The sequence below is a fragment of the Gadus morhua genome, chromosome 15 (genome assembly GCF_902167405.1).
Source record: "Gadus morhua chromosome 15, gadMor3.0, whole genome shotgun sequence".
NCBI lineage: Eukaryota > Metazoa > Chordata > Actinopteri > Gadiformes > Gadidae > Gadus > Gadus morhua.
In genome coordinates this window covers 1,812,423-1,835,589 of record NC_044062.1, presented here as the reverse complement: position 1 = coordinate 1,835,589, position 23,167 = coordinate 1,812,423, and the positions used below count along the sequence as shown (strand labels likewise).

The window sequence follows — 23,167 nt, the reverse complement described above, 5'->3', positions numbered from 1 at the left end:
TTTTTATTATTCTAATTCTGGAGAGAATCTTATCAAAAGGGCGTCAATATGTGACTTTTTATGTTGTTCATGGAACAATCCGGCCCTCGTGATTGTTTGCATTCCACAAAGTCCACAAAGCCAAAGGTGTATCTGCGTAATAGCCTTCGTCACCTGTTTTATCAAGACATCTTATAAGATGTAGAAATACAGGCGACTGGAATGCTGCGTGTCTTGTATTTCTGGTTCTTTCTGCGTGTAGTCGTTACCAGACGGTAGTATCTCCAGTCACAGTTCCTTGTTGTCTAGCAGTGTTTGCTAACCTCACTCTCACACACACACACACACACACACACACGATTCAGAGTTGCGCTCACGGATAGGCGAGAGCCAAGAAGAATACAAATGCTTTACCTACTAGGAGTAAGTGCTTTGTTCCTTTCCTCTTGCTCTTTCTAGGTGTGTGTGTGTGTGTGTGTGTGTGTGTGTGTGTGTGTGTGTGTGTGTGTGTGTGTGTGTGTGTGTGTGTGTGTGTGTGTGTGTGTGTGTGTGTGTGTGTGTGTGTGTCTAAATCAGTGTTCAAATGTGACTAAATTCCTAATGGCCGCTGTTTTCCCTGTCTTCCTCAGATCATCATTGGCATCATTTTCATCATTATGTGCTTTTCAAACGCCCTGAAGCCGGTAAGGAGTGAATATTGTGTTCTCTGTAACATTTATGTAACTCGATTTCATTTGTGGTCCTGTGTCTTTCATTGATGAGCAGTTGAGCCTTCATATCGTTGGCTTTTTCATAGATGATTAACTGTTTTTTAATGTTTCAATGTTTTTTTGAGAGCTTATGTATACCTTATAAGACCACTCTTCATGTGCGATGCAGGGCAAGTTCGTATCCTATAATAATAGAAAATAAACGCACAAAAAAATAAATTAACAATAACTACTTAGCAAAAATCCAGGACGAAAATAATTAAAAAACAGGATTCTAATCGAACCAGCATCTAAAATAAGGAATTTGTAATCTGTTAAGTATAACATGTCTTTCCATATCACAGGGAAAAGGCAAATCGGATTATAACTCGGTAAACAGCAGAAAGGTAAGAAGCCCAGAAGAGAAACTGTTGAAATGATTCATGTTCATATCCGACACAGACATTAACACAAACATATTTTCATTTCGGTAGAGGGATTTAAACGAAGAGGATCTACACTTGTTGGCTAAAATCCTATCGCTTGGACTGGTGGATGCAGATCCCAACTACCTTCAACATCTCAAGTGTTTCAGGGACTTACATGGAGGATCTACCTGATCGCATTACACTGGGGCTTACGGGAAATCATCAATCTTCTGGAGGAAGTGGCGCATAGATCATGTTTGACATATCGGCGGATATGAGACGAAACATACAAAACAGGTTGAACCAACTAGCACTGTACACTGCTGTGCACTGTGTTATTGCAACTCCAGCTGTTAAACTAACCCACGTGCTATTGGCAGAACTGGCTAAATGTGGGCAGAAGCCTTTGCTTTGATCAATAATGTCCCTGTCAATGAAGTGGGACCAGGGACTTAATGCTGGATGTAGGCCGACTCAAATTGGTCCAGCTTGAGTCTGTAGATCTACTATGGCCTCTGCCTCCCAGTGTTATTGATGTGTAATTGATCACTGATGTGTAAATATGTAAAACACTTCACATTTGTGTAAATGCTGGTTCAATATCTGCATTTAGAAAAAAATATAGCAACATATGAATACGCACAGTAAGAGATGAGTAATTCAGCGCTCAATTGGACATGGTTTATTCAATTGCTCATGCTATTTATAATGAAATGATTTGTACATCTTCAACCCTTTTTATGAAAGTTGGATATAACTTCAGAGGTATACATGTTCAAGCTATTCCTTATTTTTATTTATGAATGGCCACAAAATCTTGAGGTAATGCAGCAAGTTGATAAAGTCAAACCAGAAGTCTTGGAAAAACATGCAACGTTGTGCAACAAATACATCAGATTGTAAATAGAAGCTCACAATCACTTTTGTTTAGTCATTGAATTCTCCATTAGTTCACCTAGAAGTGGAGAGAATAAAGAACATGTGAGAAATGAAACACAGAGAAATAAGTTATTTATATGTTTTACACAATTAAATTGTCTGCCCTATACATTTTTGACTAGGAGTCAGTTGTGCTTTCTGTTGTTGGAGGATAGTAAGTGACTTACCCCAGACACAGTAGTTGAGCTTTTCCCCCAGCAGGTAGAGCAGGGTGACCACGGACATGTTAGAAACGAAGAGGCACAGCAGTCCACCGTGACTGAACAATCCCAGCAGGGGATACACCCAGATACCGACTGACAAGTACACCCAAATCACCCTGCAGAACAAGTTCACAGCCGCATAAAATGTGTTAATAATGTTTGTTTCTTATCAAAAAATGTAAGTGAAACATAAACTTGTTTAAAATGATGATCAATTGTATTTTAACCTCCCTGCATGAAAGCCTGAGTCTGTGATCGTGTGGTGGTAAAATGTTGATTTTATAAAACATACTCTGTTTATATTAACATTTACAGCTATTTTTTCTATGTTATGGAAGCCATGGCAATAACAAGATGGTATGTAGTAAGCAAAGTGCCTTTAGTGCACCGAAAGCCTAAGGCACGCACGAGTTCAAGAACAGTGGGTGTTACAGTATGTTTTAACCCCCCAAGCTCCTTGCAGTATTAACCAGTAATAACCAGTAGTAACTGGTCTGTTGGGCTTGCCTAGACCTATGAGCTTACAATCTAAAAACACTGTTTTGAACGACTTGAGGAAGAGTGTAACATGATCATCATCATAATTATCCTCATAATCACCACTTTATTAGGTGACATTTAAACCCAATATGGGTTTGTTCATGTGTGTGTGTGTCGTGCAACATACCAGCTGAGGTAAGATAAGCCCACGACTCCCAATGCTACCAGGCCGTGCTTGGTCTTTGGGTAGACATGGGGCTGGACCAAGAACTCTCCCAGTAAGATAGGAAAAACAAACGTGTGCTGTGTATGCAGAAACACACTTTAGGTTATTATTATGAAGTGGAAACAGAAGAGCAGAATGTTTTTTGCAGTGAGTAAGACTCGTCACTGTCACGGACCATGGAGTGATTCATCCAGGGGGGGAAGAAGGCATCGATGCTGGCTGGGTACACAAGCTCCCTGTCATAGGCAAAGATCATCCAGAACAGCAGGACGACAAACTAAAGAAAAAGCAGAGAAAAACAAAACCAATAAAAACACGTCGCCAACGTCAGCATCTTCATCGTCATGGTCAGCTTCAGCATCGGCATCAACATCATCAACAGCATCATCAACATCAAATTTTCGTCATTGTGTCCAAACTTTGTGTTGCGTTGTAAAAGTGGTTTGCCGTGGATTCTCACCATGCCAACGGGGAATACAAACACAGAGAAAAGCAGATCTTTACATCTGTTGAGGATCTTTGACGATTTTTTTCCAGCCTGAAGATCAGTCACAGCAGCCAGGCCAAAGAATACCAATTGCAATATCTAAGAAAAGTGAACAATTCATCCATTCATATAATTCGAATAGGTTCTGAATACAGTTCAATGAACACACAGAACGACAGACAACACAACAGTACTTACCAAATTCAAAAAGGTGAGGTACTTCCATGGTCCCCCATAGACAAATATCCCAGGAGGTAAGTCCTCTCCATCTTTGGCAGCCAGGGACATTACGACAAAGGCATACCAGCCGAAAGCAATGACGTGGTACACCGTGCTCACCGTAGGCTTCATTTGGACGTGCTTTTTTAAAAAACAAAGTGATAACACTGAAGATAATACTCTGCTGGAAAGTCCTGAAGACAAGCGACCAAAAGCTAAATTTGAATACATAAACAATCCTTGTTTATTTTGCTATAGTATCTCGCTTCACAGTGTGTACCCTTTATTCATGCAAGCAGAGAAAGTCTATAGGACTTGAGGTTTTAAAATAGAAAGGCTTGTTATTTGAAGATTAGTGAAATATGCCATGGGCTTATTAGGGTATTTAATAGCAGTGAAAGGGAAAATCCTTCTGAGACAAGAGGTCGACTGTTGCTTATGACGCATTGGATTTCTTGTTGTTTCACAACCATTCAGCTTAAGTCTGGGCATGTTCTGCAAATTCAATGGTTAGATTTCCCTTTTACTAACATACTTTATTATACCGCTGGCTGTTGACTTATTACAGTGCCACAAATATGGACAGAATGTTCGAAAAAGCATATGTAACACTCAACGTTTCAACTAAGACCAAGAAAAAAATGTGCAAATAAAGGTTTATGTTGGATTTAAATATTGCACATTTTGCCTATTCCCCCTTAGGCCCAAATAGGTATAGAGTCAAGATGCGGAATCTAGACTCAAGAATTTTGTTTTGCATTTTTTTAATTGCAAACAATACTTATCTCTACATTTCATTCCTTGGACCAACTGTCTAAAAATCCAGATTAAGCCAAGATTAGAATCTGCAATAGGACTACAATGTAATGACTGCAAAAGCTTGTATGTTATGATTGGTAGGTTGATCTCCCTCAAACCTGTTGGAAGAATCCTTCAGTCAATAGCATTGTCTTTAAATTATTCTTTAAAGTAGAGAAGAATGGCATATTGGCATAAGAGTCTATGGCTTAACTACCGATGTTTCACTATGTGACATTTCAATAAAACACATGCGACATTGCAATAAGTACAATACATCTACCTTGCACACAGGCAGGGAAGAAGAAAAGTGACCTTTGGGCAGGCTAATATTTAACGGAAGTTTTATTTACAAATAAATTGCATACATAGTAGACAAAGAAAGTTATAATTAATCAAATGTATCTTCTAAAATATATGTAACAAAAAAAAGCCATAAAGAACAACAAAACATCCATAACTGTCATGCAAAATGTATGCAGCATTTGCAAATTCAGAAATGGAAAGTCATCACAACAATACAGGTTCTGGCTTTAAGGTCGAGAACATTAAGTACAGCTTGAAGGACAGCTTTGGCAAAGTAAGACAATGTTTGGAACTGAACTTGACACAATATTTATGGCAGGAAAACAAAAAACACAAAAACAGCATAGTTCTCAGATATGCACAGCCTGATACGTGTTTTTTTGTTTGAATGTCAGGTTAAACAAATCCTTTTTTGTTCCATCATTACAAATAATTTCACAATGCCAATATTTCAAGAACTTAACTACGAACTACAGATCCCATGTTTTTTTGTATTGGCCCATATTGACTATCATATAAGTAACCAGCACTAAAAATTAGAAAAAAAATCGTATTGTTTATAAAAAAAGATCATAAACATGTGCAACGGGTATCAAAACGATACCACTTCCACCACATTCAGTGGTGCCAACCACATTACATTGCACTTTACCCATGCAGTCTTGAGAATTAATTTCATCATACATCTCTTTGTCTTTCCCTTTCGTGTTTACAGCAGTCGCCCTGTACACGATAATTGCCAGATCCACAGTAGAAGGCCCGTATTCATCCATCTGATGCGTTCAGTACTGCATGCTTCGATCCCAGTTAGCACACATGATAAATATCCATAAAAAAATCTGAAAAAATTCTCTCAATTTGAACCAATGTATTTAAAGCACCTATTATTTCATGTCTCGAGTGATGCAGTCCAGACGTTGTTGTTGGATTATTGCCACAGATATGCATACCTTCTTTAACCTTCTTGCTTGATCCCCTGCTATTTTGGAGTCTATTAAAAAAAGTAGAGAAAGGCATTAGGTCAATCTGAGGTAAATTAACATGCAGAAATCTCTAATGATATTAGGCTCTTTACAAGCAGCTACACACAAACATTGCATACCTCAAACCGGCTGTACACTTTCCTCTCCTTTCGCATACTTTGGATCTTTTGAAGCAGCACTTCACGTTCCTCTGCTGTCTTTGTTGATCCTCTGACTTTATACTTAGAGCCTCCATCTTTTTGGCCTTTAGCCTTCTTGTCAGCCTCGGATTCCTTATCGTCATCTGTGACTGGCTGCTCCTTGGTGGGTTCGTTCCTGTTCTGGCTGTTAGCAGATATCTGTCCTAAGAGCAGCTTTGTGTCATCTCTGAGGTTGCTGCTCGAGATCACGCTGGCAGTTGAGGAATGGTAGCGGGACTGGGAGGCTTTGGGCTGCTTTGACAGGGGGGACACAGGAACGGGCTCCTCTGTCGTAGTTGATTCTTTTTCAACTTCACAGGGGTCGCTAACCGTGCTCTTCTCAATTGCTACTATTGGTTCTGATGGACAGCTTTCAGAAGCAATCAGTTTTAATTCTATGGTGGTTTCATCAGCCCCTGTGAGTTTGGTTTGGTCTGGAGTTTGGGTGAGAATCACTTCTAATGTAGGTTTAGTTTGGTTTTCGGACAAAGTTTGTAATACCAGAGCGATTGGAGATTCTTCGGATAAAGTGGGTATAGGGGGCGCTGAGCCATCTGAGTCAGGCGCAAGGGTAGAAGATGGTAAAACTGTTTCTTCTATCTTAATTTCATCAGCTGCATTCGACTTTGGTGAATCAACTGGTTCTTTTTCGACGTTACATATCGATGATTCAGAGCATTCTGTTGGGTCAGCTGAGCATGGTTGTGGTAGGCTAATGCTAAGCGATGCATTGGTTATATCTTCAACATCCTCCTGGGATGGAAGCGCTGCAGTGGGAGAAGATGACTCCAGAGCAGCAGAGTTGGATTCTATTGGCGGAAGTTCATCTTCTGAACTGGGAGCACATGGTTCCTCCGGTAATGTCTCTGAGGGGGTCTGGATCGAGGTTGGCTTTGAATCACTTTCACAAGCTTCAGAAGGAGCATCGGATTCTGCATCTTCTGAACGTGTTTCGGGGATCTCAGTTGGGAAACTAGTGGATTCGGGTTTCATGGTTTCCACGTCCGAAAATAATACAGTTCTCGCAGGTGAGGACTTTGTAGCATCTTCCTCTGGGGATACGCCGCCGGGTGTAGATGAATCCAGGGAAGGGGGAGAGGGAGCCTCCGCTGGCTCTCTTGGATCTGTAGGGGTGTTCTGCGAGGTCCTAGAATTAGCCGCAGTACTGGTTTCCGTGGGGGTAGGGGTGGGGGGGACTTCCAGTGGTTGGCTGGAGATGGTTGACGGAGATTGATCCGGGGTGCCAGTAGATGCCTGTCTTTTAATTTTCTTCAGCTCCATCTTCTCTGAATCAGTAGTAACGCTGCCTCGCTCACTCTCACAAGCAGCCATGGGAACAGGTACATTATCGTCATCACCTGTCGTGGATACCGTTGGAGTTAATTGTGCTATATCCTTTGTGAAATATTTCTCCAAGGCGGTTTTATGTAATTTAGTTTCGCCTTCCTTGGAATGACCAGTGCCCTCTGCATCTAGTTTCTGAGCGGCAGGTTCCTCATTGTGCAACATGTTGATTTTAGAATTCGAGTGAGTCGTCAGGGAAACTGCGGCTGGGTCCTTTGTTCCTTCAGCCTTCTCAGATTTTCGTTTTGCTGCCAACTCTTTGAAAAACATCAGCCTGTTATCAGCATCCGTCATGTCTACTGTTGATTCACCCGTAAAAGATTGAGGTTGAACCAGCTGGTCTATTTTGGATAGCTCCCAATGAGAGGAGCTAGGTCGCAGCACACATTGTGGAATTGACAGTTCTACATCTGCAGCCTTTGACGCTGCCTTGCCAACACTGTTTTCCGGATGTTCAACTCCAGAGGAGTTCTCAGTTTTATCCACAGTGTCTCTCTTTTTAATAGTGGTATCAAAAATGGCTGACCTTACGTTACGGTTCCACTTGAAAGGTTCTCTTACAATGATGGGTTGAGTAGGAAAAATTGTGACGTGTTTTGAAGGGTCAACATCAGATTGGATTTGCTCAGAAGAGCTTGACACTAATGGAACTGAAAGAGACAAACTTGAGTCTACTCCAACAGGGTTATGAGCAACGCTGGATTCAGATGAGTTGGGAATTGATGCAGATTTAGAAGATGCCGGATGTTCTACACAACTGGGGTCACGGATAGAAGACTCCTTCAGGGAAGATTCAGATTTAACTGACAAACTAGGGTCTTGTGTTTGGCTTTTCTTCAGCTCCAACTTTTCTGAATCTGTTGATACATTGCTCTGCTCCTTTTCACAGCTAGCCTCGACAACAGGATCACTCTGTGTTTTTTTCTGTGTAGGCTGCTCAATTTTCACAGTGGCGGTCTTTGGATCCATTTGAGTCTTCAGTACAACTTTGTCTGTGTTCGCTCTTGCTGATTCTGAGACTTTCTCTGCTTTTCTCTTTGCAGCTAATTGTTTGAAAAACATGAGCCTGTGATCGGCATCACTCATATCTACAAAGGGGATTCCCATTAAAGAGTCAGAAAGCTGTCTAGGCTGGTCTATTTTCGACAGCTCACAATGGGATGAGCTTGGTCGCATCAATGCATCCATAGGCTTTGATGCCGTCACTAGATCAGTGTTTTTATGATTATCTTTCAAAGGCTGAGTTCCTGAAGTGTTCTCTATGCCCTCTTTATCTCCAACATCATCTGATTTTGAAGCGTCTGTCAGAGAGCTATCAACAGTGGCTGATTTTGCAAGACGGCTCCAATCAAAAGGCTCTTTTACAAACGTCTTTCTATGACCCAAAACCTGTAAGGCAAAGGGTAATTTCGACTCAGAACCCTCAGCCTTATCCGTGTCCTCATCCTGTTTCCCTGTGGTAGTTCTGATATCTTGAGAACCAGGCTGGTCAAGTTGAGAGCTGAATAACAGAGAAGATCTTAGCCTGGAGCTTCTTTGCACCGCTGGATTAAATCTTCTACGGAATGACTCCTCTTTTGGTTCTTGTTCATCCATTTCGTCCGTCTTATCTGCTTCGGTTAATGAAGATTCCGAAGTGGATGGAGTTAATTTGGCCTGTGCTGGAAGCGTCAGGAAATCCTCTGGGTAATGCTCAGGGAGATTGGATCTCCTGAAGCTAGGATAAGGTCTGTGCACCGCCGGGACCTTGAACTCCAGAGTATTTGGAGGCTTAGCAGTGGATAAATCAGGGCCCGATACTGTGTTGTATGAGGGGTTAGGGGTCTCGTCGAAGGGGTCTGAGGCCTGATGAGTTGGCAGTGGCATGTCCTCCTCTCCTGCATTGTCACACGTGCTGAGGTAAGAGTTAATTCTCCAATTCCTTAGCCCCTGCCTCACTGTGGGATCCTTGCGGTCCACGTTAGACCCCTGCTCAGGTTGGTTGGGAGGCGAAGGTGAGGGCTCATAGGCCTGTGGTTTGCCAAGACTTAGCCTTTTAGGACGAGATGAACCTGTCGACAATTCAGCCGCAGGGTTGAAATTGTCAGACATCTTGTCCATCTCTACGTTGCTTGTTGATGACAAGTAGTTAAGAACCAGGTCGTAGCTTTCAGGCTGTTCCATCTCATGTGGTAAGCCGGGCTCAGGGTGCTGATCCACTTGAGGATAGGCGTGGTTCTTGAATTTATCATAGGCACTGTAGACCGCATCCGTCCGCCTTCCCTGACCTTCAACGTGTGGCATTCCTGGTTGCTGCATTGGTTGATATGATGTTTGTTTGCCTTCAGCATAACTGTGTCGTTTGTAGTTTTGACCTTCCATCAAATTTGAAGGCATCCGAGAAGAGCTCTGATCGTAAGGCTGGCCCATTCTCAATTGCTGGCTGGGGTTCATGTACATGTCTTCATGCCGGTTATGAGGCATATTCTTCCAGTCTTTATCCCCCCTTTCATCCAAATTGTGTCGAGACCTTTCATCTGGACCTGGGTTGTCTACTGTAGCATGTTTCCTGGACTCTCTGACCGACCTGTCAGTTAAATATTGCCTCTCAGGTAAAGGAACAAAGATCTCTTTTGGAGCGGGTAAATTCTCCATTGTCATTGGTTGGGACTGGGCATATAAAATCCGGAACTCTTCATCAAAGTTAGAAACTAGTTGTCCAAGGAAGAGGTGTGCAAAACAGCGGTGTAGTTTCTCAAAAGACCACATGAAGCTGTATGGAGACAGATAGAAATATGAGGCAATTAAATCTGAAAGACTTGATAGCAATGTTAATCTATAAAATTGATATGAATTGAGAAAAAAAACAAACTGAAAACCACAACATCATAAACAGCCCAATCCCAATAAAATGAATTGATAGTAAATAGTCAAAAGGTAGTAAATAATACGGTAATCAGTGCTAATAAATACAGCTAGCCCCAGTCCCATGTATCAGCACCCTGTATCCTGTTACCTGTAGTTTCCACTGAGTACCGCCCTGCTGTCCGTCAGCAAGAAGCGACTCATCATCTGACCCTTGAGCAGCTTCCCCGAGCGGCATTGGTAGGAGATGCCGGACACTGTCCTGACACGCAACGACTGGGGACATCAGAGGAACAGCATGCTCAACAAACATTTCTGGAATTATCTAAATCCCAGATAGGTGGCAGCATTGCACAAGCAGTTCAAGCCATTAGGTACAAATGAGCCAAAATGGCCGAAATGCTGGCTCTTGTTCAGTAGACTTTGAACAAATCCACTGATAATAAGGATAGTATAAAGGGAAAGGGTTGTTGTCTTCTAAACTTACTTTGATGCAGTCCAGGTTGACACGACAGTTTGAGAGCATGTTGACGAAATGATGAGCGTTCAGTTCATCGAGTAGGATATAGACGGCCACATTCCGCATTGCAGCATCAAGTATTTCCGCAAATATGTCAACGTCTGTAAACATGTCCATCACTATGGCAACCACCTGCAAAGAAGAAAACAAGGCCCCGATGTTTCAACATGATCCATGTTACTTTCACATCGCAACGGTAACAATAATACAAATAATTCAAAAGTCATCTCAAAACACATCTCTTCAACATCACTTACAACACCTGACAACAATTTTTTCACCCTCTCTCTTTCTCATTGTCCTATCTTTCTCTGTATTGTTGTTTTTGGAGTATTTGTATGTATGCATGTATGTACTGTACTGTTCATTTGTATCCTTTTTGTTTGGTGTTTTTTGTAAAGCGTCTTTGGGTGCCGCTATATAAAACCTATGTATTATTATTATTATTATTATTATTATTATTAAATGAATGATGTTGAATCTGATTTTCCATGGGTGGCACAGGCCGTATTCTTTGGACACTTTTGTTTTTTTAAATAATTATGAAACATAAATGATAGCTTCAGTGAAAAGTGTCAGTTCAGTTCAGTGATAACTGCAGTGCACTTCTAGATCGTTGTTCAATCAGGCTAATAAACTGAATATTAAGAAATAGTTGGAAGTGAAACATATATTTTAAGATAGAAAGATAATATAAAATGTACTATGTTGTCCAAGACAGATGATCTTTCCCTAATCATAAATAATAAACAAGATAAACACTTTGTTATCCATAAAGGGCCTATAACATTCACAAAATGATCTATAAATTTGCTTCTGGCTCAATAAAAGCATTGGCCTTGCCTACAACATAGTTATGAGTCACTTATGTCTACAATTGTTCCGAGCTGCCCCATGAAGTGAACCAGTGCCCCACCTGCTGGGAGGACCTGATCATCCTCCGGGCCTGCTCCTTGATGCTCGGCATGTCGGGCTCCGGCGGGTTCACCAGAGTGGTGACCTCGGTGGGGCCCACGAAGCGGTTCAGCTGGGGCCAGCCCAGGTCCAGGTCCGGGGCGTCCAGGTCAGAGTGGACCGGCCAGTAGGTGTCCGAAGAACTGTCCCCTCCAGAACCAGGCAGGCACCGCTGCTGGTCTCCATAGTTACCCTCCCGGGGCACCTGCACGGCGTTCTGGATGAACTTGATTTCCTGCGAGCACAGGAAGTCCACCACGTCCGCTCTCTGCAGGAAGTGGTAGTAGCCCTCGAGGTCCTCCTCCACGAGGGAGTCGATGGCCAGGCGGTATTCCTCGCGGTAGTGCGGCGGCAGGTAGTTGGGATCCAAGGGATTATCCCCAGCGGAGGAACACTGCGATCGATGAGCCATTATTATTGGTTCTGAAACCCAAAATAGATTGAGAGGTCAGCTGTGCACGATGACAAACACCTTCAGAATTGACATTGATTGATTAAAGTTTCTCCAAATAACACATTGATTTTAGCCATGATGCAATAACAAAACTTGGGCTCAAGATTTCTTCTTTCCCTTGTGGGGGCTTGGGTCAAGGGTGGTGTCATGAATATTTGGCCTTTTAAGCCCTTTGAGAATGTAATGGTGATTAAGGGCTATACAAATAAAATGTAATGTAATTTATACTATTCAATCTTTTTGACTCTGTAATCCATTAATTTGGTTTGAGCAAAGTTAGCAACGGTGTGACCAACAAAAGTAAATTGTAACATTTTCCACACAAAAGCGCCATATACATGAAAGAAAGATAATATCCAACACAAGATACATGGATATGGGTGGGGCTTCGCCCGCTGGTCAAAAAAGCCGAGTCTCCATTTGCAAGTTCATTCCACTTGTATGCATTTCGCCAAAGTTGGAAAGAACCACAATAGCTATCTATTTCAACAATCCACACATGTAATGTCTTGGCAGATAAGATCGTGTCCCTCAGAAGAATCACAGCTGGTTAATTCGGAGGTCATTGTTTACTATCAAATGAAGGCTATGTCTGATATAGGCTACACAAGTTATTTTTCGCACGATGATCGTCAGATCCAAGGAAGGCAAATATACGTGCCTTGGATTTTATTGCAAAAGTTAATACAACTTTCGCTCTAGACTAGAAGTCCTATTCGAGGTTCTAAATGTTCCTCTTTTTTTGCATTACCTTGTATTACACGTAATCTTCGAGCTTTCCCTTAGTCCATCCCAAATCGGGCATTATCGGTCCCTGCTTTTAGTCCCCCGTTTGACTTCGCAGTCTCTTCGAAACGTGTCCCCTTTCTAGTCCAAGCGGCGCCCGTCAAAGAAGTTTCTGCTGCATTGCTTTCTGATCATCCCACAAAACCTGTTTATTGTCAGGCTCCAGGCATGCTAGAATGTTTGCAATGCGTACGACACAAAGTCAGAGAGCGACCCTGCTCCTGAAAAACTCTCTCGCCCCGCCTCGATCAAGACTCGCACAGATATTTTTCGAATACTGTCCATATCTTCCTCTCAGTTTAACTCTGCCCATCTGCGTTCTCGTGACGCCCGTCCCCTCAGATCAATGACACGTTCGGTGCGTCATATCAACTCTTTTTGCATAGTTAGTTGGCTCATTAAAAATATACATATATAATATTAGATATGGGCCCATATAGTTCACTGAAATTAATAAATAAAATAAATAATAATACAAATAATACAAAAATAATGAAAAATGTAAAAAAATATATATACTTGTGAAAAACACAAGTTCTAGACCGAAATTTAATAGTGACTGAATATTATTTATCTTTTTGCTTGTTGTTATTATCAATATACTTTTGACCTAACGCGTGTGCTCCGCTTGACCGCGGTTGCCATGGAAACCTAAACAACGTCCCCGACACGCAAAGAGGACCCGACCTTCTTATTTCCCATTCATTCAAGTCTAAATTAATATGCCTCATGATTTGACTAATAATGAGCACCCGCAACGCAAAACCATGTCCAACAACTGAGCCAAAGGCGCAGAAAGGAGCAAAGAAGGCAGGTGAGTTGTGCTACTGGTTAGGGCCTGCCTATAGGTTGCAACATATACTGTGGCCTTTAACAAGAATCCACTGCGATGAGGATGATAGGGTTGATTGACATCGTAACAACAATGTGGTTGTGTGTTAAGGACCCGCCATTAATCGTGTACAAAGCAAGAAGTCAGAGGCGCCCCGAGGTGTTCATCGCGAGGTGAATTCGCCCGTGCCTGCGGGCAAAGCGACTCCTGCCAAGATGCATGTGCCGACGACGAATGCAATTTGGCTATGGTTAATCACGCTTCCATGCGTTGCAAAATGTGTCCTCCAAAGGTTACTTTCTCACTCGTTAGACAGATGATGAACACACCCATATATGATCATTTACGCTGATCTCAGAGCCTCAGTCTCCAGTTTCCTTTATGAACTCTGTCACATAACGAATGGTATGCGGCAGAAAAAAGGCAGAGAAAATAAAGAAAAGGCTGCAGCATGACTAGAGAGTTTAACGCCACTGAAGAAAATGACGCAACTCCCGCTGTCAAGCCAGGACTTGAGGACAATCCCTCATTGTTTGGTCCCTGGCATGACCTACAGTAGAGAGCAACTGCAAATAAAAGCATGAGTTACATTGTACACTTTTAGCTTCTAAAAGAAATTAAGATAATGGTATAAATAACAGCCTACCCCAAGGAAAGGTTATCCGTCTTTACCCCTGTGTCCGAAGCAAGTCACTACCCTGCACACTTTGCATGTACTACTCTGCCCATCTGCAGTCAGAGTCGGCAGTGATTACGAAACGCGTGCTTGTCTCAACAACTCTTTGATTTGAAAGGAACGGTTTTAGCCTTGATATCAACTCTGAATGTTCTTGTTTAAATACACACACACACACAAACACACACACACACACACACACACACACACACACACACACACACACACACACACACACACACACACACACACACACACACACACACACACACACACACACACACACACACACACAGGGACAAAATGGAGCTGTTGGGTTGTTGAGTTAAAGGGACGCTTATCGCTTAGTGCAAACAGGCCTCCTATAGCAACAAAGGGGTGTACAATACAGCAGAACCCCTATCACTTTTTCAAGGCCACATTCCCCGTAACAAACTAACATGATTTCACTGAGTAACAACTTCTCTATGGGTTCCCAGAGGCAGTGGCTAGCACCAGAGAGGACTCGGCTGCCCGGGCCCTCCAGTGTGCCATGCGCCAACTCCTGGCCAGGCGGATGCTAGCTCAGAAACGGAGGGAGGAGCAGGATCACGAAGAGCTCATGGATCGCTTGGAGAAAGAGGTCGGTGTGAACGCAAAGGGAAGGGAAATCCTGATGAAATCCGATTAATATATACACTGTTTGGTTGTTAGAGGCTTTCCTTCACCTCACTTTGATCGATTGATTGATGCACTTGAATGAAACCAAGAGTAGCATGTGCCTACTTGTATACGTGATTCAAACAAGTAGGACGATTGACACGCAAGACCGTAGGAATTAAAAACACAGGTAAACAGCCTCCGAGGAGTGTCGAGTAGACTCAAAATTTGAGTCCGGAGGTGTTGTTGTGAAACGCTGGGCGCTGTGGTCACGTGGAAGACAGGAAGCAGGGCTTTTTTAGAGGCTGAGGTGACTCAAAGGGGAACCAGATGACTGGTACAAGAAATAGCGACGCACAGTAGCGAGAGAAGGCCCATTACTGTCGGACCATAAAACACTGCTGAATCGCTGGGCGTGACCAGCCAAGAGGAGATTGGTGTCAGAGTGGATCTAAAGCAATCCAAACAGTGGATATGTTGACCGTTTCTTTCTACATAACTATCAAACATATTTCAGACCGCATTTTGAGTCCTACATTGTCCATTTCTAATGTGAACCTCAATGAATCCAATGGATTGACATCTGCCTCGATATTGAGTGTGTGTGTGTGTGTGTGTGTGTGTGTGTGTGTGTGTGTGCGCGCGCGTGTGTGTGTGTGTGTGTGTGTGCACGCGTGTGTGTATGTGTGTGTGTGTGCACCACGCCCGCGAAGGCCTTTGTGGCGTTGGTGCGGAGAGAGCGAGAGGCTGCCGAGCGACAGCGGAAGGAGGAGGAGGAGGAGAGGAAGAGGAAGAGGGAAGAGCAGCAGCAACTCAAGCGCCTGCTGGAAGCCTCGTTTGACGGAGTGCTAAAGGAAGTCCTGGCCGTTCTCAAGGAGGTGAGATCACGGTGGGCCCTGCCATGAGGTCATAGCCTGGTCGATAAGCGCAGGCGCCGGGGGAACAACAACACGCGTCTTTGTGTTGGTGACAGTGCCTTGATACACCCTTGATACACACACAGACTGCCGTGACACAATAAAGCCAACATCCTTTTAGTTTTCAGACAATAGGACACTGCAGCATAATAAGCGCCTAAGTGGACTGGATTTATACAGCGGGTTTAACCTCCTGTGGTCCAATCAAAGCGCTTAAAATGTATGCCAAATGTATTCCTCACATTCAGTGATTGGTGCACGCATTTGCCCGCTGACGGCAGGTGTGAACTATGCAAGGCAGCTACACGTCAAACCCATGTTTTAATTGTACGCTATAAAAATACAAACAAGGAACATTACTCCATGTTACATGTACTCCACATTTCGAAGGCCTTCTTCTATGTTCCGATGCTGCGTTGGTCTGATCCCGACGCAGGTCTCCGAGAGGGACACGGAGAACGGCGTGGGGTTCGATGAGGCGGGAAGACGCCAGCGGCGGCTGAGCCAGCTGCGCGCGGTAAACACAACAGACGCCCATGGCAACAGCGCCGTGTCCGAGGCGGCGGCCGGCGGTCAGACGCATATTATCACCCTGTTGGCGGCGAAAGGCGCGGACGTTAACGCCAGGGTGAGAGACACCGTTGCTCCAAGAAGGCAGATGAGGCGCTATAAATACAACTGCACACGGGTAGTTAACGCGTCGCACGCGCGTGGGTAATGAGATTTCTTTCGGGGCTCTAGGGTGCGTTCGGCCGAACGCCGCTCTTCAGAGCTGCCTTTGGCGGCCATTTGGAGGCGGTGCAGACTCTGCTGCCGCTGGGCGGGGATCCCAGGCTCCGGGCGGGGGACGGTTGTACTCCAGAGCAGGTGACTGTTTGCATATGATTTGTTTATCTTTGGGGCTTTTTCGTCTGCACGTGTTGTTGTTGTCCGGCCTGCGGAGTCCTGCTCCTTTACACACAAAGGGTTCAGTGTGCGGGGAAAGGGGGGGTATTTAGAGGTGACCTGTGGGTTTGCTTTATGGTGGGCGAGCGACGACACGGCAGGTGTGTGTTTGGACTGCCTAGGCACCCCTCACTCACACCTCATTCGCCTCATCGACAATAGATATCATCATAAGTGAATGCAAGTGCATTATTATTAATGTTAATCAATATCACTATGAGTATGATAAGGGTTATTACTATGACTAGAAAGCATTAATAATTAATTTGACAGTTGTTGGTTTTATAACAGATTAAGGTAACGGGGACAAAGTTTCATGACCTTCTAGAGGCATAAATATATGGCCTGTAGGCCTTTGAGACTAGGAATCAGGGCTATATAAATAAAATTTACTTTACTCTAGTTAAACATTAAGTTGTACATTACGGTTTTATGAAGGTTTACTTGATCTGTACCGGATTGGAGCACAAATGTGCTTTTATGGTGAGTGCGTGGACACGAAGCACTCAAGTGTGAAACTAAAGTTGGTATTGGGACAGGTCCTAGGACCGGCCGGATGGGAGGAAACGATGACGCAATCACTGTAATCGTGTAAACAATGTCACCGTATGGCATTTTGGCCTTGTGAGTCTTTGTGTGTGTGTTTGTGTGTGTGCGCGCGCCCGTGTGTGTGTGTCAGGTGGCGCCAGAAGAGTCTGTGGCAGGTGTACTGCGTGGCTGGGACCTGAGCCTCACCGACTCCATGCTGACCACCATGGAGGCAGAGACACAGCGGAGAGCAGAAGAAGAGCAGGAGCACGAGGAGGCTTTGACTGATGGGTGAGAGCGAGACACAAACACTGCTGCAAAACTCCCTCTGGCCTATCCCCGGCCAGACCCATGCGCGGTAGAAGCATTCCTCAAGCCCTGTTCATAGTTTCCTCCCATTAAGAGTACAAATGTACACACAGTCACAATCCACTATGTCGCAGTTATTGCTGTCTGACAGTCGTAAAGCACAGCGCTGAAAGGGCACGGCAGTCACTCAAGGCCCCGGTTGTGTTGTGCTTCTTCCCCTGAATCTGTCCATTGTCCTTTTCACTTGTTGTTTCTATCCTGCGAGACCTCCTTCCAGGCCTATTGTATTCTATAGCCTTTACACTTCCGCACGTCCCGGCTTGTAATGCCTGTGGAACAGTCCAGCACTGTAGAGGCAGAGCCAGAATGCCAAGGTGTTGAGTCAGGCACGAGGGCTAAGAATAGCCAGAGTTTCGTCTGTTTCACCGGCGAGCAACCCTCCACAACACTGCAGCCTTGAAACACTCCAACTATGGCCTTCGCTCTCCCCCCAGTCTCAAGCAGGGGCTGGAGCTGGTCCAGAAGGAACACGAGCGGTGCCAGAGAGAGGTATTATGCACATCTGGAATCTTAAACGGAGTTCAGGCAACTGCCTCTCTGTCATCCGTCTGACCTCTCGTGTCACACGGCCATCTTTGGTGAGGCCAGCTGCAAAGGGCCCGCACCCAGCTGAGCAAGCGGATCAGTGAGCACGACGCCTGCTCCGGGAAGGGGATGGAGCCGGCAACCCACACAGTCACCCTGCAGGTTAGTATGCTTCCGGGACCTGTGCCAGTAGTAGACGTAGTAGTCCCTGTGCTCGGGAGGTTGAAATGACCTTTAAGTTGATAATGACAAGGCGTGGGTGTGTGTCTCTCTTTTGTGCTCCACGCTTTCATGAGACGGTTCACGGTGCCGAAGGCGTGCTGTCAGACGCCCGGGAGGCAGCCCGCCGCGCCTCGGATCAGCTTTCCCTCGCCAAGTTGGCAGTCAGAGAGCGCTCTGGCGGAGGTACAGGCCTGCGCTGTGCACATCACGATACAATCACAGCATGCGGCCGTTCTGTTCTGCGCCTCGGTTGGTCGTTAAGGTTTTGCGTGACTTTAGATTCCGTCCCGGAGAACGGAGGCGTGCTCTGCCGCGTGCGAGATCTCGACGACGTTCTCTTCAAAGACGTCGGAGGCAAGATCAGACATGACGGCAGGTCAGGGAGACGTGTGAGCTCTACTTAGGTGCTGTGTCTTTAACTAAACCGGCCCACTCATCCTGATGGAAAGAGCAAACAAAGGAAAGATGTTCAAGATGCTACATGTGTGTGTGTGTGTGTGTGTGTGTGTGTGCGTGCTTGCATGTGTGCATCTGTGCGGTGGTGTGTGTGTGTTTGCATGTGTGTGTGTGTGTGTGTGCGTGTGTGTGAGCGTCTGTGTGTGCATGCGTGCATGCGTGTGGTGTGCGTGTTTGTGTGCGTCTATGCGTGCGTGTGTGCATGTGATGTTTTTGTGTGTGTGCAAGTGTGCGTTTGTGTGTGTGTGCGTCTATGTGTGTGTGTGTATGTTGGTGCGTTCGCGCATGCGTGTGTGCGCGAGTGTGTGTGTGTATGCGTATGTCTGTGTGTGTGTGCATGCGTGTATGTGTGCGTGCGTGCGTGTGTGTGTGTGTGTGTGTGCGTCTGTGTATGTGTGTGTTTGTGCGTCTGTGTGTGCGTGCGTGCGTGCGTGCGTGCGTGCGTGCGTGCGTGCGTGCGTGTGCGGTCTGAGGGCAGGTGGCCCCTGGTGGTGGACCCCGGCGGTCAGGCTGCCTCGTTCCTCCGCTACAGAGACACCAACTACCTGGACGCCGTCAGCCCTGGGGGCCTGCAGGCTGACCGGCTGAGGGTCTCTCTCCTGGGGGCTATCAGGTAGCGCCACGGCAACGCCTTCCCACCCCTCCTGCTGTAGATCACCCTCTCACTGCTATGACCGTTGCTATGTTCTTTATCAATTGATCGAATCGTTGAGGCGTTGACGCAATCTTTTGGGCCTGCGACCCCGATGTAAGGTCAGAAAATGATTGTGACTTCAACCCTGTTCTGATTCCTATCTGCTCTCCAAGCGACCTATAGACCTACGTACACTACTGGTTGCTATTCATTTAGAATTGGGCCAATGGCCTGATGATGGTGTATATGATATGGACCTCACTCAACCCTCTCTCAGTCGTGCCTCATGCAGCGAGTGAAGACGAGCTTAGACTATGTCCTACCACCAAAGCATCCTAGCTATTAAGAGGGACAATGATATTGAGTTTCACATACTTGGGTAGTGAAAGTTGGTTAAACTTGAGAAACCGATACTGATGCTGCATCGTTTGTGCTTTTTCGGCATCAATTGACGGTGGAAATGTATTCATTTATGAATAATGGAAACAAAAAGTTAGCAGAAGAACAGAATACAACGCATTAAGGCTCTCAGGCCTTCTGTAGGGCTACCGCGGTCAAATATGTATTCTCCGGTAGATCCTGTGGATTACTCATGCCTTATTATCCCTGCTGAGTCAACACACAGAGAGCCAGCTCTTTTGTGCTCTTTTGTGACTTTTGTTTGGGGAATTGTGCGTGCGTTCTGATGGGAGTAAAACACCTAGTGGTTAAAGATCTGCCCCTTGGCGGAGGCATTGTTTCGTCTATGAGTAAAGTTATATGTTGTTGTTTTTTTCTATATAAAAGTCACTGTTTCTGACTGGGGCTGGCAACCCCTGCATCCAACCCAAAAACGATGCCTATGACTTCCGCCCTGTGACCCAGGTTGGGAAGCCCTGCGCTGACTGGAGTGATTATTGTTTGACAGATTTGGTAAGCCCCTGGTCATTGATATGAAGGAGGCGGAGCTGTTTGACTCGGTGCTGAGTCAGCTGGAACAGGTCATGCCAGGACTCGGCAAAGAATTGTTTAGTAAGGAACTTCTCCGGAAGGAAAGGTATGTGGCAACCGCGGTTGGAAACCTACAGGTCATTCATTAATCCTGTGTGTGTGTGTGTGTGTGTGTGTGTGTGTGTGTGTGTGTGTGTGTGTGTGTGTGTGTGTGTGTGTGTGTGTGTGTGTGTGTGTGTGTGTGTGTGTGTGTGTGTGTGTGTTAATTTGTGTGCCTAATATCTTATCTCGCAATGGACTCTGCCCAATGACGCATCGTAATCAATTATCATAAAATAATAGTGGCATAATAATTGATGTTATGAAAATAAACGGTTTTGTGGTCTTGCTTTTGTTACAGGTATTTGAGCTTAGTCCGCTCCTCTGACGGCCCAAGTTATGCCAGAACTGAATTCCGGTCGGACCGCATTGAAAACTTCGCCCTGATAATTATTACTAAACAGCGCCACCCACAGGAACATTTACTAAAAACATTCTACCCCATTGAGGTCGAAAGCTAATTGTAACCTTTAGTAAGTGTAGTAACACACTGAGAGTTTCCGACATGTGTGGAAACCAGTTTCTGTTGCTACCGTTTTTTGATTTAATGCTAACGTTTATAGCAACACCACAAACCAGCAACCCTTTTTTTTTTTTAATAAATCAAATGTGTCATAACACTTTGGAATGTATGATTCAGTGGCCGACCCTTTGCACTGGTTAACCATTAACATTTTTCTTTCATTGATTGCAACTATATAAGTTGTTTTGTTCAACAATGTCTATCTATGTTATAATTATTCTATTGTAATTGTAATGTTATTTGTATAGCCCTTAATCACAGTCACAGTCTCAAAGGGCTTATCAGGCCACATATATATGACAAAACCCTAGCCCTAGCCCCCAATAGGGGAAGAAAATAGTCCCTTAAGAAGCAAGGTAGGATTCTTCCCTCCAGGGATGGTTTGGAGTGCATTGAGTGCCGTAAGTGACACACATACAAGCAAACATTTTAAATAATTTAGTTAATAACAATTCATTGAAATAGTGTCTATGGTGATCGCATGCTGGCCGGTTACTTACACTGATACAGCAATTAAAGAACAGAATATGTTATACAATTAAGTATTAATAATCCATTTTACTACATACAGTATATTTACCACATAAAGAGTATTGGTGTATCTTGAATATTGAGACCTTATAGTATATTTTGTATGGTACCTTCTGTAGGGTTTCTCTCCTGTTTAGTTACGGATAACCAATGGTGACAGGCTGGCCATATTTACACACACAATGACTCTGGTCAATCTGCTACCTGGGGCTTTCTTTGCGGCTCAAAGTCAAGTTTACATTGTGCGGACCTGGTTTGGTGGCGACACTTGCTAATGGAGTGTGTTGCCTAATAGGGTGTAGTAGGCATTTTTTGGTCATCAACACACAACAATGACATAGCATAATTAAGAATAGCATGCTGATGAAGCCTGTGTAGAAAGCAGGACAGATTTCATGGTTCTCTAACTCACCTAAGGTACACCTAAACGGAATACCTGACTTCTGCTTTGATTCTACTTCTGTTGTACTTACTCAAACTATTCAGCAACTATCCTATGTCAGCCCACTTCACATCGGTACGGGGTGGCTAATATATAATTGGCCTTAGAAATGTGCGTGAGTGTTTGTTTGCGTGTGTTATTTTTATTTATAATATGATACTTCACTGTATGAAATAGAATAACCTATTTACCGAATGGCATGCCAACCACTAGATGGCCTCATGGTGTTGGGCAGCAGACGAGCCAGACTGGACCACCTCATGTGGTTTTTAAACGACCATTCCTCTAAATCATTCCGGAGTTTGGATTATGAAAATACAACCACGGCTCCCGCTGACGCTCTATGAACCAGAGGTCCTTCTGAAAGACGCACACGTGGACTTACTGTACGCAAGAGGCGGCCGGTCGTCAGGGCAACCAGACGTCAGGCTGGCTCACAGCAGCCATGGATGGTGCAGCAGGCTCCCCAGGGCCAGTCGGCCCCCGGCCCTCTTGTTAAGACACCTCTTCAGGAAGTCCTTGCAGTCTGGAGGAGAAACGACCCGGGTTACCGTGGCAACAGCCCCTGGCTGGGTGACAGGATGCCTGGCCTCGTGGGGTTCATGGATGCGTGCGTTTTGTTTGGATGCTTGCTCCAATGCAAGCTCATGCTTTTGTTTGTTTGTGTTTGGTTGTGTGTGTGTGTGTGTGTGTGTGTGTATGGGTGTACGCACGTGTCTGCGTGTGTGCGTGCATGCGAGTGTGTGTGTGTGTGTGTTTGTGCGTGTGTGTGATTGTGTGTCTCACTTGGTGATATTTTACTCTTGATGCATGGAACCATTTTCCAGATGATTTGACCGCTGGTCTGGAAAGGGACGTCTCCCGTGAGCAGTTCGTAGAGCAGCACCCCCAGCTGCCACACCGTCATGGGGTCGGCTCTGTAGGACTGCAGCGTGAACCACTCTGGGGGGATGTACGAGGCGGTGCCTGGAACACACGGGGTATAGCGTCACCGTCCGGCTCCCAGGGCTGGGACAGGGGACCCCCACACAGGACAGAGGGGACCCCCACACAGGGGACCCCCACACAGGGGACCACCACA

At 44.9% G+C, this 23,167-nt stretch overlaps 3 protein-coding genes and 1 long non-coding RNA gene across 7 annotated transcripts; 2 read left to right on the top strand and 2 right to left on the bottom strand.

Moving 5' to 3' along the window:
- The first annotated feature begins 220 nt into the window (after positions 1 to 220).
- On the top strand, positions 221 to 2,464 carry LOC115560169 (uncharacterized). The gene is made up of 4 exons (XR_003979688.1): positions 221 to 402; positions 609 to 662; positions 1,034 to 1,075; positions 1,163 to 2,464. It is a non-coding gene; the product is annotated as an uncharacterized LOC115560169 (long non-coding RNA).
- LOC115560148 (androgen-dependent TFPI-regulating protein) lies at positions 1,764 to 4,012 on the bottom strand. 2 transcript variants are annotated; one of them, XM_030379473.1, is made up of 6 exons: positions 3,630 to 4,009; positions 3,405 to 3,530; positions 3,120 to 3,221; positions 2,906 to 3,021; positions 2,203 to 2,354; positions 1,764 to 2,051 (listed from the first exon to the last, which is right to left on the bottom strand). In XM_030379473.1, the coding sequence occupies exons 1-6, from the start codon at positions 3,879 to 3,881 to the stop codon at positions 2,014 to 2,016; spliced, it is 786 nt and encodes a 261-aa protein (XP_030235333.1). In that variant the 5' UTR covers positions 3,882 to 4,009; the 3' UTR covers positions 1,764 to 2,013. The 2 variants fall into 2 exon arrangements, with proteins under 2 accessions (XP_030235333.1, XP_030235332.1); XM_030379472.1 differs by having other exon boundaries at positions 1,764 to 2,354; positions 3,630 to 4,012.
- A 763-nt stretch (positions 4,013 to 4,775) lies between these two features.
- Positions 4,776 to 14,373, bottom strand: fam83ha (family with sequence similarity 83 member Ha). Of its 2 annotated transcripts, none has more exons than XM_030379415.1 (6): positions 14,297 to 14,373; positions 11,541 to 12,001; positions 10,592 to 10,756; positions 10,256 to 10,380; positions 5,857 to 10,012; positions 4,776 to 5,745 (listed from the first exon to the last, which is right to left on the bottom strand). In XM_030379415.1, exons 2-6 carry the CDS (start codon positions 11,988 to 11,990, stop codon positions 5,734 to 5,736), a joined length of 4,908 nt encoding a protein of 1,635 aa, XP_030235275.1. In that variant the 5' UTR covers positions 11,991 to 12,001; positions 14,297 to 14,373; the 3' UTR covers positions 4,776 to 5,733. The 2 variants fall into 2 exon arrangements, with proteins under 2 accessions (XP_030235275.1, XP_030235274.1); XM_030379414.1 differs by lacking the exon at positions 14,297 to 14,373 and adding an exon at positions 12,784 to 13,127.
- Positions 13,463 to 22,747, top strand: LOC115560119 (putative IQ motif and ankyrin repeat domain-containing protein). 2 transcript variants are annotated; one of them, XM_030379442.1, is made up of 13 exons: positions 13,464 to 13,632; positions 14,806 to 14,948; positions 15,679 to 15,843; positions 16,319 to 16,510; positions 16,624 to 16,749; positions 17,507 to 17,646; positions 18,159 to 18,213; positions 18,313 to 18,411; positions 18,546 to 18,654; positions 18,751 to 18,847; positions 19,406 to 19,540; positions 20,469 to 20,597; positions 20,892 to 22,747. In XM_030379442.1, the coding sequence occupies exons 1-13, from the start codon at positions 13,563 to 13,565 to the stop codon at positions 21,049 to 21,051; spliced, it is 1,620 nt and encodes a 539-aa protein (XP_030235302.1). In that variant the 5' UTR covers positions 13,464 to 13,562; the 3' UTR covers positions 21,052 to 22,747. The 2 variants fall into 2 exon arrangements, with proteins under 2 accessions (XP_030235301.1, XP_030235302.1); XM_030379441.1 differs by having other exon boundaries at positions 13,463 to 13,632; positions 18,546 to 18,847.
- Positions 22,748 to 23,167: the final 420 nt, after the last annotated feature.

Coding starts and splice junctions, on each gene's coding strand:
- LOC115560148 (XM_030379472.1), bottom strand. CDS start 3,881: ATGTATTCAAATTTAGCTTTTGGTCGCTTGTCTTCAGGACTTTCCAGC. Junction 3,531..3,629: donor ACCTCACCTTTTTGAATTTG/GTAAGTACTGTT, acceptor CACTTTTCTTAG/ATATTGCAATTGGTATTCTT. Junction 3,022..3,119: donor CCTGGATGAATCACTCCATG/GTCCGTGACAGT, acceptor CTGCATACACAG/CACACGTTTGTTTTTCCTAT.
- fam83ha (XM_030379415.1), bottom strand. CDS start 11,990: ATGGCTCATCGATCGCAGTGTTCCTCCGCTGGGGATAATCCCTTGGAT. Junction 10,757..11,540: donor TGATCAGGTCCTCCCAGCAG/GTGGGGCACTGG, acceptor TCTTCTTTGCAG/GTGGTTGCCATAGTGATGGA. Junction 10,381..10,591: donor TCAACCTGGACTGCATCAAA/GTAAGTTTAGAA, acceptor TGATGTCCCCAG/TCGTTGCGTGTCAGGACAGT.
- LOC115560119 (XM_030379441.1), top strand. CDS start 13,563: ATGAGCACCCGCAACGCAAAACCATGTCCAACAACTGAGCCAAAGGCG. Junction 13,633..14,805: donor GAAAGGAGCAAAGAAGGCAG/GTGAGTTGTGCT, acceptor ATGGGTTCCCAG/AGGCAGTGGCTAGCACCAGA. Junction 17,647..18,158: donor GAGGAGGCTTTGACTGATGG/GTGAGAGCGAGA, acceptor CTCTCCCCCCAG/TCTCAAGCAGGGGCTGGAGC.